The sequence below is a fragment of the Galeopterus variegatus genome, unplaced genomic scaffold, assembly GCF_000696425.1.
Source record: "Galeopterus variegatus unplaced genomic scaffold, G_variegatus-3.0.2 Scaffold176, whole genome shotgun sequence".
In the NCBI taxonomy this organism is placed as follows: domain Eukaryota; kingdom Metazoa; phylum Chordata; class Mammalia; order Dermoptera; family Cynocephalidae; genus Galeopterus; species Galeopterus variegatus.
In genome coordinates this window covers 788,270-806,587 of record NW_007726287.1, presented here as the reverse complement: position 1 = coordinate 806,587, position 18,318 = coordinate 788,270, and the positions used below count along the sequence as shown (strand labels likewise).

At 53.7% G+C, this 18,318-nt stretch overlaps 1 protein-coding gene across 1 annotated transcript; it reads right to left on the bottom strand.

Moving 5' to 3' along the window:
• Nucleotides 1-246: 246 nt before the first annotated feature.
• On the bottom strand, nucleotides 247-17,882 carry GTF3C5 (general transcription factor IIIC, polypeptide 5, 63kDa). Its single transcript, XM_008563750.1, has 11 exons — nucleotides 17,552-17,882; nucleotides 14,926-15,145; nucleotides 13,403-13,601; nucleotides 7,418-7,610; nucleotides 6,131-6,235; nucleotides 4,851-4,965; nucleotides 4,295-4,375; nucleotides 3,962-4,059; nucleotides 2,662-2,744; nucleotides 1,823-1,965; nucleotides 247-861 (listed from the first exon to the last, which is right to left on the bottom strand). Exons 1-11 carry the CDS (start codon nucleotides 17,702-17,704, stop codon nucleotides 701-703), a joined length of 1,551 nt encoding a protein of 516 aa, XP_008561972.1. The 5' UTR covers nucleotides 17,705-17,882; the 3' UTR covers nucleotides 247-700.
• Nucleotides 17,883-18,318: the final 436 nt, after the last annotated feature.

The window sequence follows — 18,318 nt, the reverse complement described above, 5'->3', positions numbered from 1 at the left end:
CCTCTGTGCTTGCACACTGGGAAGCTGTGAGCCAACAGGGTGGCTTTCCCCTGAACTTAAGGAGTCTGGGCTTGGGGTTACTCTGGCTGACTGCACCCACCCGACTGGAGTGGAGGCACAGGCCAGTGTTGTCAGCAGGTCACTGACAACAAGGGAAGGAACACGGGAAGGTACTGCGGGAGCCCGAGCCCCAAGGCAAGAGGAAACCCCCCTGAGGCTCCCACACTTGAACTGAAACACCAAGACTCCTGCAGAAATTGATTTAATAAAGACAATTCCATTGGGAATTCCAGGACAGTCTTTGGCCATCTGTGACCACAGACCAGGCTTCTCTTACCATCTCTGCCACCAGAGTCACAAGACCCACACCAGGACCAGCCTCACCCCCAGTGGCATCATCTCCACCTCCAGCTGTCGCTGGTCTCCGAGAGGTGGTGGGCGCTGGCTCAGCCTGCTGGATACTGCGCTGGGTCATGGGTGGGCAGAGCCAGGGCACCTTTGGGGATGTCCCCACCACCCACGGCCAGATGGCAGCAACAAGCTGCAGGTCACAGCCAGGGCCAGGGTCAGTTGCACCCTTTAATGAGACCCCAGCTGTCCTCAGAGGGGCCTCCAAGGGCCATTCTGGCTACTGTGGGTGGCACAGACCAGACACCAGTCTTGCCTAGTCAGGGAGGGCCAGCCTTGGGCCCGGGGCCCATCACACATAGTCCAGAATCTCCGTCTCCATCTCGTTCTCACTCCCATCTGACGGCTTGAAGTCCTCCTCTTCCTCTTCATCCTCCTCCTCCTCATCGTCCCCAGACTCGTAGGTCAGCTGCTCCTTCTCACTGCCAGCCTTGGCCGGGCTGGAGAAGAGAGCTGGGCCAGAGGAGACAAGGGTGTGTGGGTCCCACGCAGGCCCCCTGGGTGGCCCAGAGCAGGCTGCAGGGCTCCTGGGGAGCCTATTTACAATTCCAGGTGTTTGGGCTCAGCCTGGAGAAGCTGTTGGGGAAGTTCGGGGGCAGGAGGAACAGCTGGGCATCTGTCAATCTGCAAGCACTTCAGGGGAATACTGAAGCAGGCAGGTTTGAAACCACATTCCCAGAGGAGCCATGGGCCCCCCGAGAGTGTATGCACCACTTTTCCTAGGAAAGGGTTCATAGCCTTGTTTAGATTCCCAAAGCGGGCAGTGTCCATGTCTCAGACAAAGCTAAGTCCCCTTGCTCTGGTCAGATCCGTGGGGCCTGGCTGGGTCCAGGACTCCCTCTCCCCAAGCCTGGGAGGAATGCCCTGAGAGGGGTCGTGATGGTACTCTCCCCAGCCTCACCAGACCCACAGCCCAGCAAGTGGGCACCCTTTCCTCGCTTCCCCAGAAGCCAGCCCCTGCCCCTGCCAGGGCTGCTGGCCCCTGGAAGGATCCAGGCAGCACAGAGTAGGGCAACCAGGCCATGGGCTCCTGATGTCCCTGCTCCCACAGTGGAAGAGACAGAGGCAAAGCATGCCAAAGTGCGCTGGAAGATGCAGCCATGGGGTCAGCACATCAAGTGGAGGCTGTGGATGGTGCCCCAGCCCACTGCAGCCCCTCCCCTCTGAGCCTGCCCCCTGCTTTCGACCCCAGTGCTGAGTGCTACAACTCCCAACCGGGTAGCTCAGTGGGGCAGCCCAGGGATGCTGGACCCTGGGCTGAGCCCTGGCTCACAAGGCCTCCCTCCCACTAGGGTCAGAGGCAAGATGATCTACCTGGCATAATTTCTTGGGAATGGGTCTATCAGGGACACTGGCTCTGTCCCAAGTGGGCCCCCGGGCATCTGGGCCTTCCTTCACCCCAAGCAGCTCTCACCAGGCCTCTTGGAGCGGATGGTCTGCCGGATCAGGAGGGACATGGCGTTTCTCAGGTTGTCGCTGGTCTTGGGGAGGCACCACCCATCCCGCTCTGTGCACAAATTCTCCGCCCCGTCATTGCGGTGAATGATCTTCTGCAACCTGGGAACGTACAGATCCAGGGAGGTCCCTGCTGATAGGGCCAGTACGTGGTTTTGGGAGAGGAGGAGTTGTGTTGAGAAAAACCGCACTCAGAGTGAAGTCGGCAGAGAATATGGAAATGAAGAACATCACGAGAGCTGTGGGCTCCCAGCTGGGTCCTTAACTTGGGTGGTCCCTGGACACCCTCGAACTGCACATGAAGCTGGGTGTGTGCTGGCACATTTTTCTGGCAAGAGTCTCAGCTTGCACCAGACTTCAAGCTGTTTAGCACGCTCCCCTTCTCCTCCCGTCCCAGTGCTCTCCCCTGCAATTATTTACACATCACAAAGAGCAGGTGGCTAGAAGGTTCTGGCATCCGACCAGCCTCGGGATTAGGAACGGCGTTCCAGACCCTCATGCGGGCACCACAGGATGAGGGGCAAAGACTCACCAGCAAGAACTATCTCTGCCTGCCCGTAGCCATTTCTTATGAGAACAGCTCTGTTCAGAAGTGCCACCTGTGGTGGACACCGGGAACTGCTGCGGAGTGCCACCCAAGCCATGCACGGGGACCCTCTCAGCAGCACCAAACTCCGAAGCAGGCGAGTGCTCTTGAAGCAGAAGGGCTGAAGCAAACACTGTCCTTGGGCATTTCCCAGCACTGGCCTCGAGTCCGATGGCCCCCCCTTGTCACCCCAGGGCCCCTCACGTACGTACTCTTCCACGTTCAGATCACATAACTGGTAGAACATCTGTCGATAGGGTGGCAGGGCCCCCTCCCGGAAGATGTAGACCGAGTCCTGGGGAGGGAAGGGGAGACACCGGGAGGGTTGGCTGGGGCCCTTGGGCGTGGACAGTGTTGGAGACCCCCATGCTGTAGGCTCCCATGGGGGTTTCTCCAAGGAGTTGGCTGTCATCAGGACCAGGTTGGGCAGACAGGCCAGAAGGCCGGGGAGCCTATCTGGAGAAAACAAGCTTTGATGCCCCCGGAGTTTCTGAGGGGTCGGATGAAGCAGCCAGACCCTCCTGGGGCCACGGGGAACCGTGAGCCCACCAGCGAGGTGGGCCACAGCACTGGTGGTGTGGGGCTGGCCCTGGCAGCGCAGGCCCCTGCTTTCTGTGCCACCCTGCAGAACCTGACCTCCTTCTTCCTCACCAACTGCTATTAACTGGCTGTCCTATGTCCCCCCCACACTGCCTTGACATCTCTTCCAGGAGGAAAGCGGCATTTGATGAGTATCCCTTCTCTTTTCCCCCACACAGGCACGTGCTTCTAGAAGCAGGGATAATGCCTCAGGTGAGAGTCCTTGAGGAGAAGGAAGTCACTTGGGCTGGGACATGGTCGCCCCTCACTGAAAAGAGAGCAAAGGTCTGGAAAGCCTGGGGCACTGATGGCATCGGGGTGGCCTCGTCCCTCACATCACCTGTCCACTGCACTCAAATTCTGCCACCCCTTACCTTAGGCAGGTGATTCCGGGTGGGGGACACACCCTGCTCAGCCCACCCCAGGACTGTGGAGAGGCTCGCAGAGCCTGAATGTGGAAAAGGCTTTGGAAATTGCCAGCCACCGCTGGGTGATCAAACTGGTCACCTCACGAGCCCGCAAGGGCTCTGGGCCACCTCCACACCTGCGCCCAACCCACGGCCACGGCCCGGACGGTCTGCGTGGCGTGTGATTCCCATCATTCCAGCAGCAATCGTGTACCAATCGGTGGGCCAGGCTCACGAAAGGCAGCCACGTGCATTTGCCAATGTCGGATTTCCTTGAAACCTGTCATCGCCTCTGTGCCCAGATGGTCCTCAGTACCCACGGCCTTGGGTGGTTTGCCCTGAGCTCTGGCCCTCAGTTTTTGGAGGCTGTCCCAAGGGTACTGGGTGGGCAGAGCTGCCTCAAAGCCCCTTCCGGGGGCACTCACAGGGCACCCAGCCCTGCGAGGGAGGTGCCTGCCTGCCACCACAGCCTTCTCCCTCATCCAGGCAAAGAGCTGCTCTCTCCTGGGGCTCACAGGACACCCACCTTCAGCTTGTACTTGTTGGGGGTTGATTTCCGTGCACTGGCCGTCCCCGACGGGCCCAAGCCCTGCTTCAGATCATGCATGGTAACGAGCTGGCCGGCTGGCAGGGACAACAGCAGTGCTTTGGCACACGGGGTGGGACTGGGGGTGCTTCTCCCAACCACCCCACCCTTCCCTCCTGCCTGCCCGCCCCCCACAGGGAAGAATGGCCAGCAGTGCCCTGAAGGGACCCGCAGGAGGCGCCTCCCCATCTCACTGTCCAGACACTGCCCTTCCTCGGAATCCACATGATGCCAAATCACTCCTGAGCCACAGCACAAGCCCGGGGCACTCACGCATCTTTCTGACGGTGACAGGGAGGCTGTAGTTGTAGGTGCTGCGTTTGGCTTTGACAGGCATGTCACTGGTGGCGTAACCTGTGGGCGAGGGCGGGCATGTTGGGAGGGCAGGCTTAGGGCCCGTCTGGCAAACAGCACTGGCTTCACATCAGGGGCAGGACCTGGGTTTGTGGGGTGCCTCCTAAGAAAGGTGACCCAAGCTGACACGCCACTGGGGTGACAGTCACCAACGCATTCCAGTACTCCCCCATACAGGCTAGTGCTCTGTGTGTGGGGCTCACTGCAGTCCTGGGGTCAGACACTTGCTAGTCATAGGACCACAGGTCACTGTGGAGTGACTGGAAGAGCGACTGTGGGTCAGAAACTAGAGGGTCAACAGTGGAGCCAGGCCAGAGCAGGACCTGCCCTTTTCTGCTATCCTGAGCCCACCAGACTCTCACCAGTGGGAACGAGGCTTTTTATCCTCTCCATATGAACAGATACTTATCACAAGAGGGAACACGACAAGAAACTGAGAGAGAAAATAGAAGGCAAAGCTTTTTGTGGTTTTTACCATATTTCATTCCACAACGGATTCGGAAATCAAGGACTTGATAGATCTTGGCTTCTGGGTTTTTTCGGGGGTCGTACCCATATCGAATCCACAGGCTTCTCCAGGGGCCTGTGATCTAGAGACAGAAAAGGCGGGAGTGTGAGGTGGGGTCAAGGCCAGGCCCGCTTGGTGCCTAGGCAGGGGCAGAGCCCTGAACTGAGGCAGCAGAACACCCGAGAGCAGGGACATGGCTCTGGACCCCACGCCAGCTCTCTCACCCCGGGCATCCACCTGGTCTTCCCGTCAGAGGGAGGGGGCAAGGGCACCTTCCCCCAGGCTTTCATGAGGGTTAGAGGAGCCTTCCCACAGAGCCTGGCACAAGCCAGTGCTCACTGTTATTGTTCTCCTGATGTACTTCTGAAGTACGTCTGTCTAAGAAGCCAATGCTAAGTGATGGAAGGCAACGCTCCAGAGTCGGGAGTCCAACAGGACGAGAGGGATGAGCCTTTCTCATGCTCCAGCAGTCACCAACCCTTGTGGTCACATCAAGGCTGTGATGTCACCTGGCCTCCCCAAGGCTCTGCATGGGGACCCTCAGCAGGTGGGAACCCTTTCCTATTGGCCTTTGGGAACTCAGTAGTGACACCCTGCCCGACTGAATCAAAGGTGGATGTGTCCCCACCGAACCCCACTTGGCATGGGTGGAGGGGGCTGGGGCAGGGTGGCTCTTTGGTTAAGGGCCCAACCTCTGCAGCTAGATAGTCTGGGGTCCCCAGGTGGCTCTGCCACTTGCCGGCTGTAGGACTGCAGCACATCACATCACCTCCCTGAGCCTCAGCTTTTCCTCAGAGATAAAAAGGGACTTCTGCAGCCACCTCCACGGAGGAACAAAGGATCTGATGTGCACACAGTGTTTACCCATGGCCTCGTTCTTAAAAGTTCTCAGTACAAAGTCATTCTACAGTCCATAATCCTTCTACCTACAAGTTAGGTGATTACACCTTCATCCTAAAATCATCCAAATGTGGCCAAATATGTTATTAGGAGGTTGTGGAGAGTGCCCTGACTCATGGAGCTGGAAACCTTTCTAGCTGGCTTTAAAAAGCCATCTCAGGGGTGCCAGGATGGTGGGTACCAGAAAAGAAGGTGCCAGGGTGGGGATGTATCAGGACAGAGGTTCCAGGATGGGAGCGGTGCCAGGACAGGGGCCACCTACTCTTGCTGTGGCTCTAAGATATCACATCAGGGATTAAGGACCACTCTGGTGGGAACCAAGCGGGTGGGTAGCTGGTGATGCTTACCATGTAATAGGCCATGAAGGGAAGCAAGATCTTGAGCTTGTCGGGGTGGACACTCATGTTGGCCTTGATGGCGTTCCGGGACCAGATGGGTCGGATGTCAAAGAGCTGGGGAGGGCCAAGGGCAGAGGTGAGATGAGTACCAGCAGCTTCCTTCCTCCTGCCCCAGACTCTGCAGCGTGGCCTAAGCCCCTCCAGACAGGAGTGGGTGGAGAGCAAGGGCGAGCAGCAGGGCCCAGCCCCCAGCCCCTTCGCACATGCACTCATCCCTTCCTTCCCTCGGAAGCATGGGCTGTCCACCCGGCATGTATCAAGTGCAGCTGTGGGGCCTGGGGTCCTGAAATGATCACAAAGGACATGGTCCCTGTCCTTACACAGCTTACAGTGCAGTGGGGTGCAGGGCTGAGAGGGGACGTCCAGAGCTACAGGACCCTGAGCAGCCCCACCCTGGAGGGCAGGCACCTGGGTGGGACAGCATCAAGGCTGATGGGGTGGCCTAGCCCAGGGGAGGATGGCACAAGGCCAGTGGGCCGAAGTGTGGAGGGCCAGGACAGATGCTGGGAATTCAGCAAGATATCTACACAGTCTCTCTAAGAAGAAACCCCCCATGGGAACAGGCTGTAACTTCAGCTTAAACAAGGGAAGAGTCTACGCCTCAGTCAGCAGAGACATGGCATGTGAGCTCGCTGTGCACGCCTGGTGGGGACACAACAGCCAGAGGCCCCAGCCTGGTCTTCGCAGCACCTGCAAGCCAGAGGGGAAGGCAGAATGCCGGGCTCCAGCTGCAATGGGGAGGAAAGTGCCAGGGCCTCACACGCGGGGTCACCCCATCTGGTTTGTTGCAAGTGAAGGGATAAGTGAAAGCTCACTGGGTCCCAGAGCTCCACATCTGAGTCACATGTGAACAATGCACCCATTTTTTTTTTTAACCACCTGAAGAGATCTCTTAAGAATTCTAAGTGAAGGCTGACCAGTTAGCTCAGTTGGTTAGAGCGCAGGCTCATAACACCAAGGTCACAGGCCCATACCGACCAGCCGCCAAAAAAAAAAAAAAAGGAAAAGAAAATAAGAATTCTCAGAAGTGTTTTCAAGCTCAGGAATGCAGGGCTTATACTGACGCAGTTTTTAGACGTGACACCTGGAGGTGAAAAATTCCCAGGGACGAATGAATGAGTTTTAAAACAGTGAGTAGGGCCCACCCCACGACGCTGCGGGACAGGGAGCAGCTGGGTAAACGCCAGGTGGTCGATGCAGAGCTGCCCCGCAGGGCCAGGCACGGGCGGTGCTCACCTTCCTCAGCTCCTCCTCCACTTTCCGATCCAAGGGGTTGGTGCAGACTCTTTTCCACGTCTGGACCGCAGCCTCCAGCGGCCGCAAGGGCACCTCATCCTCAAAGTTGACAAAGATGGCGTTGTGGGGGCGCCGGGCCCTGCTCAGGCCAATCAGGTTCTCGCCTGAGATAGTGGGGTTGTTGTAGCCTTCCCTGGGGACAGAGAAAGCCGGTGAGGGCAGGAGTGCCGAGGACGATCCAGGCACAGGCCTGGCCAGACCAGGAGGGAGCCCAGCAGGCCTGCAATACCAACACCCAAGTGTGTGAGCCTTTCTTTCCCCCGGAAATGTGGGTTAGGGAGAGGATCTCAGGCTGGCGACCTAGGAAGAACAGGGGCTGCGACTGCTAACAGCGGCTCAGAGAAGCTCCGGTGCCTCCCAACGGCACTGAGTCAGGTACAGCACCGTCCAGCATGCGGTCTAAATGTCCACCAGCTGGGAATGGGAAATCAGTCCAGGCACAGCCATAGAAGAGGACATGATCTGCTGGTAAAACAGTAGCAAGAGCTACACTTGCTGACGTTCACTTTCATGCAATTCACTTACCTAACCCTTAAAACAATCCTGTGAAGAAGGAACCATCTTCTCATCAAGTAACTGAGGCCACAGGAATTAGGAAACATGCCCCGGGAAAGGGCTGACCATAAAGGAGCCAGGATTCAAGGCCAGGCAGCCTGGCTGCAGAGGTCCCATTAGCCACCTGTCCTGACACCTAACAGAGCATGACTCTGGCTCAGAAGTGTCTCAACAACTGCTGTGGTTAGAATGTGTCCCCCAAAGTTCATGTGCTGGAAACATTATGCCCAATGCAACAGGGTTGAGAGGTGTGACCTTTAAGAGGTGATGAGATCATGAGAACTAATTCCTGCACGAGTGGATTAATTCCATGACTGCAGGAGTGGGTTCCTGAGAAAAGGTGGAGTTCAGCCCCTCCTGCTCCTGCTCTTGCCCATGCTCTTTTGCCCTCCCAGCTTCTGCCATGGGATGATGCAGCAGGAAGGTCCTCGCCAGATGCAGACCCCTGGACCTTGGACTTCCCACCCTCCAGAACTGTAAGAGATAAATCTCTGTTCTTTATAAATTACCTGGTCTCAGGTATTCTGTTACAGCAACACACAAGGGACTAAGACAGCAGTACAGAGGTGAACAGGAAAAAGATATTACCAAATGGTATTGTCATACAGCACAGAGGTCAAAAGCAAGGGTTCCATTTGTTCAAACCCACAGAATGTCCACAACCAAGTGAACCTAATGCAAACTACTGAAGTAGGCTGTCACTGTGACAGACGTATGTGCCAGTGGAGGACGCTGACAGCACAGGAGGCTGTGCGTGTGGGGCAGGGGCTACGTAAGAAATCTCTGGACCTTCATCTTACGTTGCTGTGAACTTAAAACTGCTCTAAAAAAATAAAGTCTTTAAAAAACACACACAAGGCAGGAGTTCTAGAACTATGTCTGTGCGGGCACAGAACATACCTAGGCGGATGTTTACCAAAATACTTGCAGTGGTTCCCTTGTTAAGGTAGGACATAGAGATGTCAGGCTGTACAGCAGCGGGGGGTTGGGATAAAGAACCCCCGTAAGACCACCGTCAGCTTCAATCATTATCATCCTGGGGCTAATATCGTTTCATCTGTGCCCCAGCCCACTAAATTATTTTGAAGTACATTTTAAAGCATGTCCTGGACATCATATAATTTCATTCAGGTGATTATTACCTTTTATATTTGTTTCCACTTTACCTCAATTTTCTACATGAGTACATACCATCTACCTACTTATAAATAACAAAGGAAACAAAAAGACAGAATCAAGCCTTTTTTTTGTTTTTTAAAGATGACCGGTAAGGGGATCTTAACCCTTGACTTGGTGTTGTCAGCACCACGCTCAGCCAGTGAGCGAACTGGCCATCCCTATATGGGATCTGAACCCGTGGCCTTGGTGTTATCAGCACCACACTCTCCCAAGTAAGCCACGGGCCGGCCCTCAAGCCTTTTTTTAATGTGCCTCCGTTAGAAACTGTCCCAGACAAGTGCAACATTATCCTGTTTTCAAAGACACCTCCCTGAAACCCCAGACGCCCCCAAGAAGGAAAGCCAGGCAGCCCACCTGCAATAGCAACAGAGGGAGCAGGCAACCACCTGTGCCAGGCACTGCAGGGAAAGGGCCCATGGCCACCTCTGCTGCCTACCCCACCCCATGGTAGCTTCAGGCTGTGGGCTGTGTGTGTCACCATGATTCGAAGTGCATTGAGAACTGTTGGCAGGTGCCAAGGGGTGCTGACTGCAAAGTCAGTAGGATCACCCTGCAGGGCTCCCCCAAAGAGCAAGAGGGACCCTGTCAGGCCAGCCTCCCAGCCTCTCTTCTGCCCACCCAACCTGTGAGAAGCCCAACCTCCACAGATTCGGGGGCGGGGGCCAAGAGGCAAAGGCCAGACCTCCCCCACCAGACGTCGTGAACCCCAGCACCCAGGGAAATTGACAGCAGCCCTGGGAGAAAAGGCAGGTTCTTTCCATATGCTGGAAAACCAATAAACCACACAGAGGAAGAGGGGCCTGAGGGCCCAAGGGCAGCCACTCTGCCCCCTCGCCCCCACCCCAGAGGCTTGGGAGCAGCTGCCAGCTGGCGCCATGGGCAGAGCAGTGACTCCGAGGCTGCCATCCTGCACCAGGTGCAGCAGTGCAGGGTGCTCTATTTTCTTCTGCTACACAGTTTTGTTTGTTTCTGACTAAACGAGCAAACTGCTTGTGGGGGAGGGGAAAACAAAACATTTCAGAAATACGTAACTTCAAAAAAAAAAAAGGATGATATCATCCCCTGCCTAAAACTCTTGTGCTGAGTGTAATCCATGACAGTACTTCACAAAGTCTGTGGAAAAACAGAATTAAAAGATAATACGATACTTTAGATAGGATATGGAGGGGGAAAAACATAATACAAATCTTTGCATGAAGTTCTTGAAGTACACTCGTACATTCAGAAAACTGTACCATTCTATGTGCAAGGGTTTTCAGCAGGGAGATGACGTGACTGGTTCTTTTTAGTTATACATGTCCATACTGTTTTTTTTCTAACAAGCACAATTTACTCTAACAATCAGAAAAAAAGCAGGGATGGGGAGAAGGGCAAGGGATGTCACAGATTAAACAGACCCGGGAGACATGAATTGAAAGCACTGTGTGTGGCCCTTGCTTGGCTCCAGAGCTGCTTTTGAGATAATCAGGAAGAACTGAACAAGGACCGGCTACAGGATGACATTACGGAGCATTGTGACACCTGTTTGGTATGATACGAGCATCGCAGCTAGGTTTAAAAACTCAAGCCCTTTGCTGTTAGAGGTGCACACTGGCTTGTTTCTGGAGGCAGTGCTGTGCCACTGGAGTGGGGACAGGGACGAGGAAATGGGAGTAGCAGAATGTTGCTCCCTGTTGGAGCTGGTGGTAGGAACATGGGTGTCTATTAAACAAGCCAATTCTCTCCGCTTTGAGATACTTGTTTGAAACATTCCATAATATTTTTTTAAAGGCAGAGACCTTCACCCCTACCACTCTCTCTGGCTCACTCTGCCCTGGGAGTGCCGGCCTCTGGACCCTTCCTTTGCATGTGCCAATCCCCTGGTCTGGAATGTTCTCCCCGGATCCTCACCTGCCCGGCTCTGTTATCACTCAGGTCTCCGTTTTAAATGTCAGCTCCTCTGAGGGTTCTCTGTGACACCCTTAGTCCTGGCCCACCACTGTCCAGGACAACCCACTCCCCATTACCCACTTCAAGACACTCATCCATTTCCTCATGTTCCATCCACATCCTCAGTCCCCGGCCCCAGAACAGAGCCTCAGCTGACACCAGGCTCCAGGGAGTGCCCTGGGCCACAACAGGCAGGTGCTCAGGTAGGAGAGTCCTCCCACCCCTCCAGAGATAACTATTGTGGTTCCAACCGTCCAGACTTTTCTAGGCTTCTAACATCACACCACAATTTACATTTATACCACAGAAACTGTTCTAACACCTGCCTTTTTCACAGAGCAAGCTATCCTGGCCACGGGCCACATCAGGACACAGAGCCCCCTCTCTTCAAAGCTGTGTTTTTGGAAGCTTTAAACCTGCTACAGAAAAATTATTTAACAAACATCACCACCTATAGGCCATCTTTCAAACTGTCCCTTTCCTCTTGCTGAGCTGCTTTTACTAATCTTGCTACCCAGACCTTTATTCACTGGGTCCCCAAATACATGCTGAGTACCTCTCACAGGCCAGGCTGTTCTGGGCACCAGGGACACAACAGAGAACAAAACAGGCCCAATTGCTACCTTTGGGAAGCTTACATTAAAATGGGAAATTTTTAAAAATTTTGTCTTTTTGTATGTAATTTTAAAAAGTAAAGCACACAAAAATAAGGACAGTGTGGCACTGAGCAATAAGAAGGCCCACAGAGTGGGAAAGAGCGGCTTGGTGCTGCCCATGTGACACGGCCAAGCCACCAGCCCCATCTTGGCCTCCTTCTGTGTAAATGGGGGTGAAAAGCACTGGAGAGTCACTAGCAGGCTGAGATAAAATGCACACACAACACTGCTCCACAGGCACGCTAAATAATTGGAGTGGAACTGGTGGGTGCTATTAACTTCAAGTTGAGTATTTTCAAACTTGTTTTCTTTCTTTCTTTTTTTTTTTTTAAGATGACTGGTAAGGGGATCTTAACCCTGGACTTGGTGTCAAGTGAGCTAACCGGCCATCCCCATATAAGGATCCGAACCCATGGCCTTGGTGTTATCAGCACCACACTCTCCCAAGTGAGCCACGGGCCAGCCCTCAAACTCGTTTTCTTTCTTTCTTTTTTTTTTTTTAAGATGACTGGTAAGGGGATCTTAACCCTGGACTTGGTGTCAAGGGAGCTAACCGGCCATCCCCATATAAGGATCCGAACCCATGGCCTTGGTGTTATCAGCACCACACTCTCCCAAGTGAGCCACGGGCCAGCCCTCAAACTCGTTTTCTTCATTTTTAAAAATACTATTCAGTCTTGGCTTTTATACAAAGGAAATCCTATTCCTTCATGTCAGTGTGTGGCTAGTGTCCAGTAAAAAACCAACATGTGACCATGCCCAGTCCTGCCTTTCCAACAACCCCTGGGGTCTCTAACTAAAGAACTTATTTCACTGAATTGCATGTGGTCTTGTTAGGGATTTGCACATGGAGGCGGGTGGGGATAGGAGACAGGCTATGGGTCACATCCATCTGGCTTAAGCAAGATCTGTGTAGAATAACAGCCAGCTCAAGGGAGATGCACGGGGAGATGGCCAGGAGTTGGCAACCTCCAACTGCATGGGAGACAGACAGGGAGGTGGCAAACAGCTGTCGTGACCTGGAGCTGAGGTTTTGCAGGTGAGTGTGGCAAAGGGAAGGTGGACGGAGGAAGGAAGGATTATAAAGAGGACTGCAAAATCTCTGCCAGGGACAGGGACGGTGAGGCCACAAGGGGCGAAGGAGATAGAAAAGGGCTGAGGTCAGAGCAGAACATTAGCAGGTGGCATTTCTTAGGTAGTGTTGTTACTGGTAACAGCAAAGTCTAGAGAATGGCTGGTCAGCAATGACATGGGGATTATGCCAAAGAGGCCAATACTCAGCAGGAACCCTCAAGTCCCATGGCCAAGTTCTCTGTACTTTAAGGGTCCTCAGGAAGGAAGCCAATCTGGTGAGCACACAGGCCACCATGTACTAAGGGCTTGTTCTGTACTTGGCCATGTGCTGAGAGCTGTATGTGCTTTTTAAATTTAATCCTGATACCTCTGCTGGGTAGGCACTATTGTTATCCCGTTTTCAAGACAGGGAACCGAAGAGGCATGCCTGAGGCCTCCCAACTCGGGAGCAGCAGGGTCTAGCCTTGGACCTAGGCCCTCTGAATGTAGGGCCTTGCTCTGACCCCAACCCTGAAGGGGACAGGAAGCTTACCGGTGCTGTGTCTCTGGCCGATAGAAGTAGTCTGCTGGGGTGTCCAGCCGGGAAAAGATGGGTGGGGGGATGTAGAGTGGCAGCTCCTGGTGGAAGAAACTCTCCTTCTCGGGCTTGAGCATGAGCACTTTGTCATACATGGACATGTACCTGCCACCTGTGTCTGTGTGCACAGCCAAGTACTGGAAGTCGGACATTCCTGGAAAGAGAGGCAGACAGATGGCAGATGCCACAGCCAGGGACAGCTCTCCCCATCACACCCATCCAGGACCAGCAGCTGCTGCGCAATGGTGGCACGAGCTAAACAACGCCCTTCCAAGATACTTCTGCAAACTTGGCTCACCACCCTCCAAATCACTTAAATAAAAGCGAGCTGAGGAGGTGGGGGAGCTGCGTGATACCTGAGGATAAAGTCTAGGTCAGTGCTTCTGAAACATGAAGTGCATACGAATCACCTGGGGTCTTGCTAATGCAGATGCTGAGATGCTTCATTTCTAACAAGCGCCCAGGTGAGGCTGAGGCTGAAGCTGAGGTTACTGGTCCAGGCACACACACTGAGCAGCGCGGTGCTGGCTCAGTTGGAGAGACAAAATGCAAAGGGTGACATGTTGTGAATGGAAAACCTTGTCCCAGAAGGGACAGCCCTCTTTGGATACCACATTCCATTTGAATGACCAACATTCAAAATGCCCAACCCATGGGCCCCAAGTCCTCTTTTTTCTTCTTTTTTACTTTCTCCTTCCTATCTTTTCTCCTTCTATTCCTTTTTTCCTTTCTCAATCTTTTTCTCTTCAGGTTATGCCTCAGAACCACAGCTGTCATTGCAGACATTTCTAAGCTTGTTAGCAATTTGCCAAGCGCCTTCTGAGGGCCTGGGCCCCGCCCTTAACAGGCATCACCCCCAGATGTTCACAAGGGCCTGGTAAGCTCCAGGCTCTGCAGCCCCCACTATACAGACAAGGATACTGAGGCTGAGGGAAGCCAAGCCACCGCCCAAAGAATCACGCAGAGCTCAGGCAGGCATAACACCCATGTCCGCGCTCTTCTTATGCCCACCTCGCACCCTCACCTGCCACCTCCTCACTGGGGCTGCCTATAGGTAGCAAACTTGACTGAGGGCCCCATGGGAGACATCCAGTATGCTAAAGGAGTATGAGGTCCCAAGGGGCTGAGGTGAGCTGGGAAGGCTTTGGAGGGAGGTGACACCAGCAGCAGTCAAGACCAGGAGAAGATTCTAAAACACTGGGGTGAAAAAACTGGATGTCTACAACGACATCTTCTCTTAAGAATGCTGAAGACTGGGCGGCAGTGAGCCTGCAGTCCCCAGGGAACTGTCAGCTGGAGGGAGGAAAGGCTGCCTCCAGGATCAGGGCTGTGCTCTACCATTCCCCAAAGCCCCTGCCCACATGCCCGGGGATATCTTGGCCCACTTCACGGGTACAGATGACCCATATGGCTCCTGAAGGCAGTTGGGACAGCTGGGCCTGAAATAACCCGATGCCACAAGGGTAGATTTCAGTTACCCTGAAATTTGTAAATAGTAGAGATGATGCCAACGATCTCCATGTCCAATGTGACCTCAGGGTGGGCCTCGGTGCCCAGCATCCCCCTCCGCTGCCTGGTTTTCTTCCTGATCCGAAGCAGCAGGCTGCTGGTACTGAAGCGGTTGGCACACACTGGATGGCAGTATGGGTCCTTGGGCCGGAAGTACAGCTCCAGCCTCTTAGTGGGGTCTGCGTAGATCTATGGTAAGGCCGAAGGAGACAGAGTGAAACAGGGACCAGCTAAGCAGCCAGCGAGGAGCAGCTCCTCTCAACAAAAGCCTGATGGTGACCCAGGTGACCCAGGAAGGGCCAGGAAGCTCGTGTTTCATTTAGAGCGCTTAATCCCCAAAAGACTCATTTTAAACCCAAGAATCTTAGTGTTTATCTAGAAGAAAATAATGAGGATAAATAGGTTTCTTCCTTCTAAGAGGCTGTAAATTGAAGATAACAACTGCCCATTAAGTACAAGCCACTATCTATTAAGAGCCTGTTCAGTGTGGGGCTTATGTGACCCTTTTGGCAACACTTCAAGGGAGGTGTTATTACCCTTGAGCTTACCTTTAAGGTAACTGAGGCGTGGTGTTGGGGCTGGTGAGGGGGATTGAGTGACTTGTCTAGGACTACCTACTCTAGGAACCACCCACCCCAGAGGGTCTTGGTATTCAGTCTCATACACAAATGTTGCTTGGTCCAAAAAGACATCAAATCAATCACTAACAACCATTTGGCTTTGACTAGCTGTTACCTATAGCTTTCCAAGTCCCAGTTCCTTCTCCTTAAACTCTAAGAATATACCTACCTCATAGGATTGTTACGATCATTGATTGAATATCTGTGTAAAGCACTTAGCCCGGTGCTTAACTCATGGTAAACATTCAACATGCATCACATACATATGAATGAATGCTTGCCCCACACCAGGTCAGAAGATGCAGTGAGTGTCAGATGTGTGCATATGAAAGCACCAACAACATGCACTGGGACAAGATCATCTACAATTCATTCCTCAGGAATCCCTTCTCATGAAACACATGCCTCTGAGTCCTGATGAGGTGCGAATGAACCTAGAGTGGTGCTCAAGAAACACGAGTAGAATGAATGAATGAGGAAGGGCTCACACTATAGTTGGGTACAGATAATCCCTGGGGTTACTGAGAGTAAGTTCTGTCCAGGCCATAAATACCAAGTGAATAAGTCAATTTAAAAGAACAAAACATGAATGACTGAGGCTCTACTGGCATTCTGTGCTTAATGATAAAGTTCAAGCCGTTTCAATATTCATAAAGGGTAAGGACTCAGCAGTTAAGAGCTCAGACTCTAGAGTCAGGCATGCATGAGTTCAAATCCCCATTATACCATATAGGAGCTGTCTGACCTAACTTTTCTCACCTGTGTCTTTATCTGAAAAACGGGAATAAAAATGGTATCTAACTCATCAGATATTGTGACATTTGTGCATTTGACAAATATTTATAGAACTAGGCAACGTTACAGATGTTAGGAGTAGAGAAGTGAACAACAGGTCACTGCTGTCATGGAGTTTACAATCGCAGGGCCAAGGGGCTGAGACAAGCAATGAATACATTAAAACATAATTCCTTTTTTTTTTTTTTTTTGTCTCTCCTAAAAGATGACCGGTAAGGGGATCTTAACCCTTGGTGTTGTCACCGTTACAGATGTTAGGAGTAGAGAAGTGAACAACTGCAGGTCACTGCTGTCATGGAGTTTACAATCGCGGGGCCAAGGGGCTGAGACAAGCAATGAATACATTAAAACATAATTCCTTTTTTTTTTTGTCTCTCCTAAAAGATGACCGGTAAGGGGATCTTAACCCTTGGTGTTGTCAGTACCACGCCCCCCCCCCGAGTGAGCCACCGGCCGGCCCCAAAACATAATTTCAAGTTGGATTTAACAGGATGAAGATCCAGATATTAACTGCCAGAGGCCACTTTGGATCACTTTTGGTGATCAAGGAAAACCTCTCTAAAAAAGAGACATTTCAAGATCTGGTACATGTAAAAAACTTAACACAGAGCCTCATCCCCTGCTCCCCTACTTGTGTGACCTTGAACAAGTGTGTCCGTCCCCTTGTAAAATGCAGACACTGACAGTTCCTACCTGCTGGGGTTCTCAGGAGGATGAAATGTAAGCAAAGCACCTAGAACGGTGCCTGGCACAGAGTAAGGGGTCAGCTCTCAGTACCTTTGACACCAACAACACAACATGCGTCCCCGTCTCAGGCAGGACCACAGCTCTCAGCCTCCCCGGGCCTCGGTTCTCCTCTCCGTGCAGTGAGGACAAGGCAGCGCATTGCACCCCGCGGGGCTGCAGCTGAGCTGCGTTCACGGCACGGATGCCGGGGCTGCGGCTCACATTGGGGGACGGGATGGAGCTCCCGGGGTCTCCCCTACATTCCTTTCCCCTGTTTCCTGGGCGAAAAAATGACCCATTTCCGGCGATCCCAGAAAGCAAAGCCCCGCCCACTGGCGGCCCCCAGAGTCCGTCACACTCTTCGTTGCCAAGGAAACCACACTTCCCCGGGTGGTCCCGCCCCCTCAGCCGCAGTCCAGAGACTCCGGTGACCCGGAGAGTCCCAGATTCTTACCCGGGAGACGCCTTCCTCGCCACCCAGAGTCTGCAGCATCTTGGCGACGTCGCGCACCACGCCCGGGTACTCCACACACACCATACGCCGCTCGCGCCGCAGGTCCACGGGGACCGCAGCCCCCGGCCCCGCGTCAGCCGCCTCCGTCGCCATCCCTGCCCGCCTAGCTGGGCCCGCCACGGTCCGTCCGTCAAGGGGCTCCCTGAGGCCTCGCCTCAGTGGTTCCGCGAAAGAACCATTCCGGGCTCCCTCACCGCTCGTGTCTCCCTAAATCCCCGGGGTCACGAAGACTCGAGAGCAAACGCCCGAGGGGAGGCCCCATGGCCTCGGGAAAAACGACAGCCGCGTGCTCGGCTTTTTGTTTAAAATGAAGAGGGTTGGGCTAGCGGGCGGGGCAGGGGCTTGTCTCTCCCACCACCCAGCGAGCCACCCGGAAGATTGTAAGACACCACCCCGCCCTAGACTTCCGCCAATGGGAACCCTAGGACCTAGCCGAGATTCTAGCCAATGAAGAGTCCGAGGAGGCCGGGTGACGCCTCCTCCCCAGGTTTTAGCCAATAGGGAGCTAGAACCTGCCCGAGTCGTCCCTGCCCTCTTCCGGGGATCCCACCCAATGACGGTTCGGGGGCGGGTCCGCGGCAGACTTCCGGCCTGGTTCCCTGCGGCGCGAAGGTCTGCGCCGCGGTGCCTCCTCCCCAGGTTTTAGCCAATAGGGAGCTAGAACCTGCCCGAGTCGTCCCTGCCCTCTTCCGGGGATCCCACCCAAT

Bases quoted from the DNA above. Each gene is read 5' to 3' on its own strand.
- GTF3C5 (XM_008563750.1), bottom strand. From the start codon at position 17,704: ATGGCGACGGAGGCGGCTGACGCGGGGCCGGGGGCTGCGGTCCCCGTG. The intron at 13,602-14,925 runs GTAACTGAAATC...CTCTCTTTCCAG, and splicing joins TACTATTTACAAATTTCAGG to GAATGTCCGACTTCCAGTAC. The intron at 862-1,822 runs GTGAGAGCTGCT...CCTCTGGCCCAG, and splicing joins CATCCGCTCCAAGAGGCCTG to CTCTCTTCTCCAGCCCGGCC.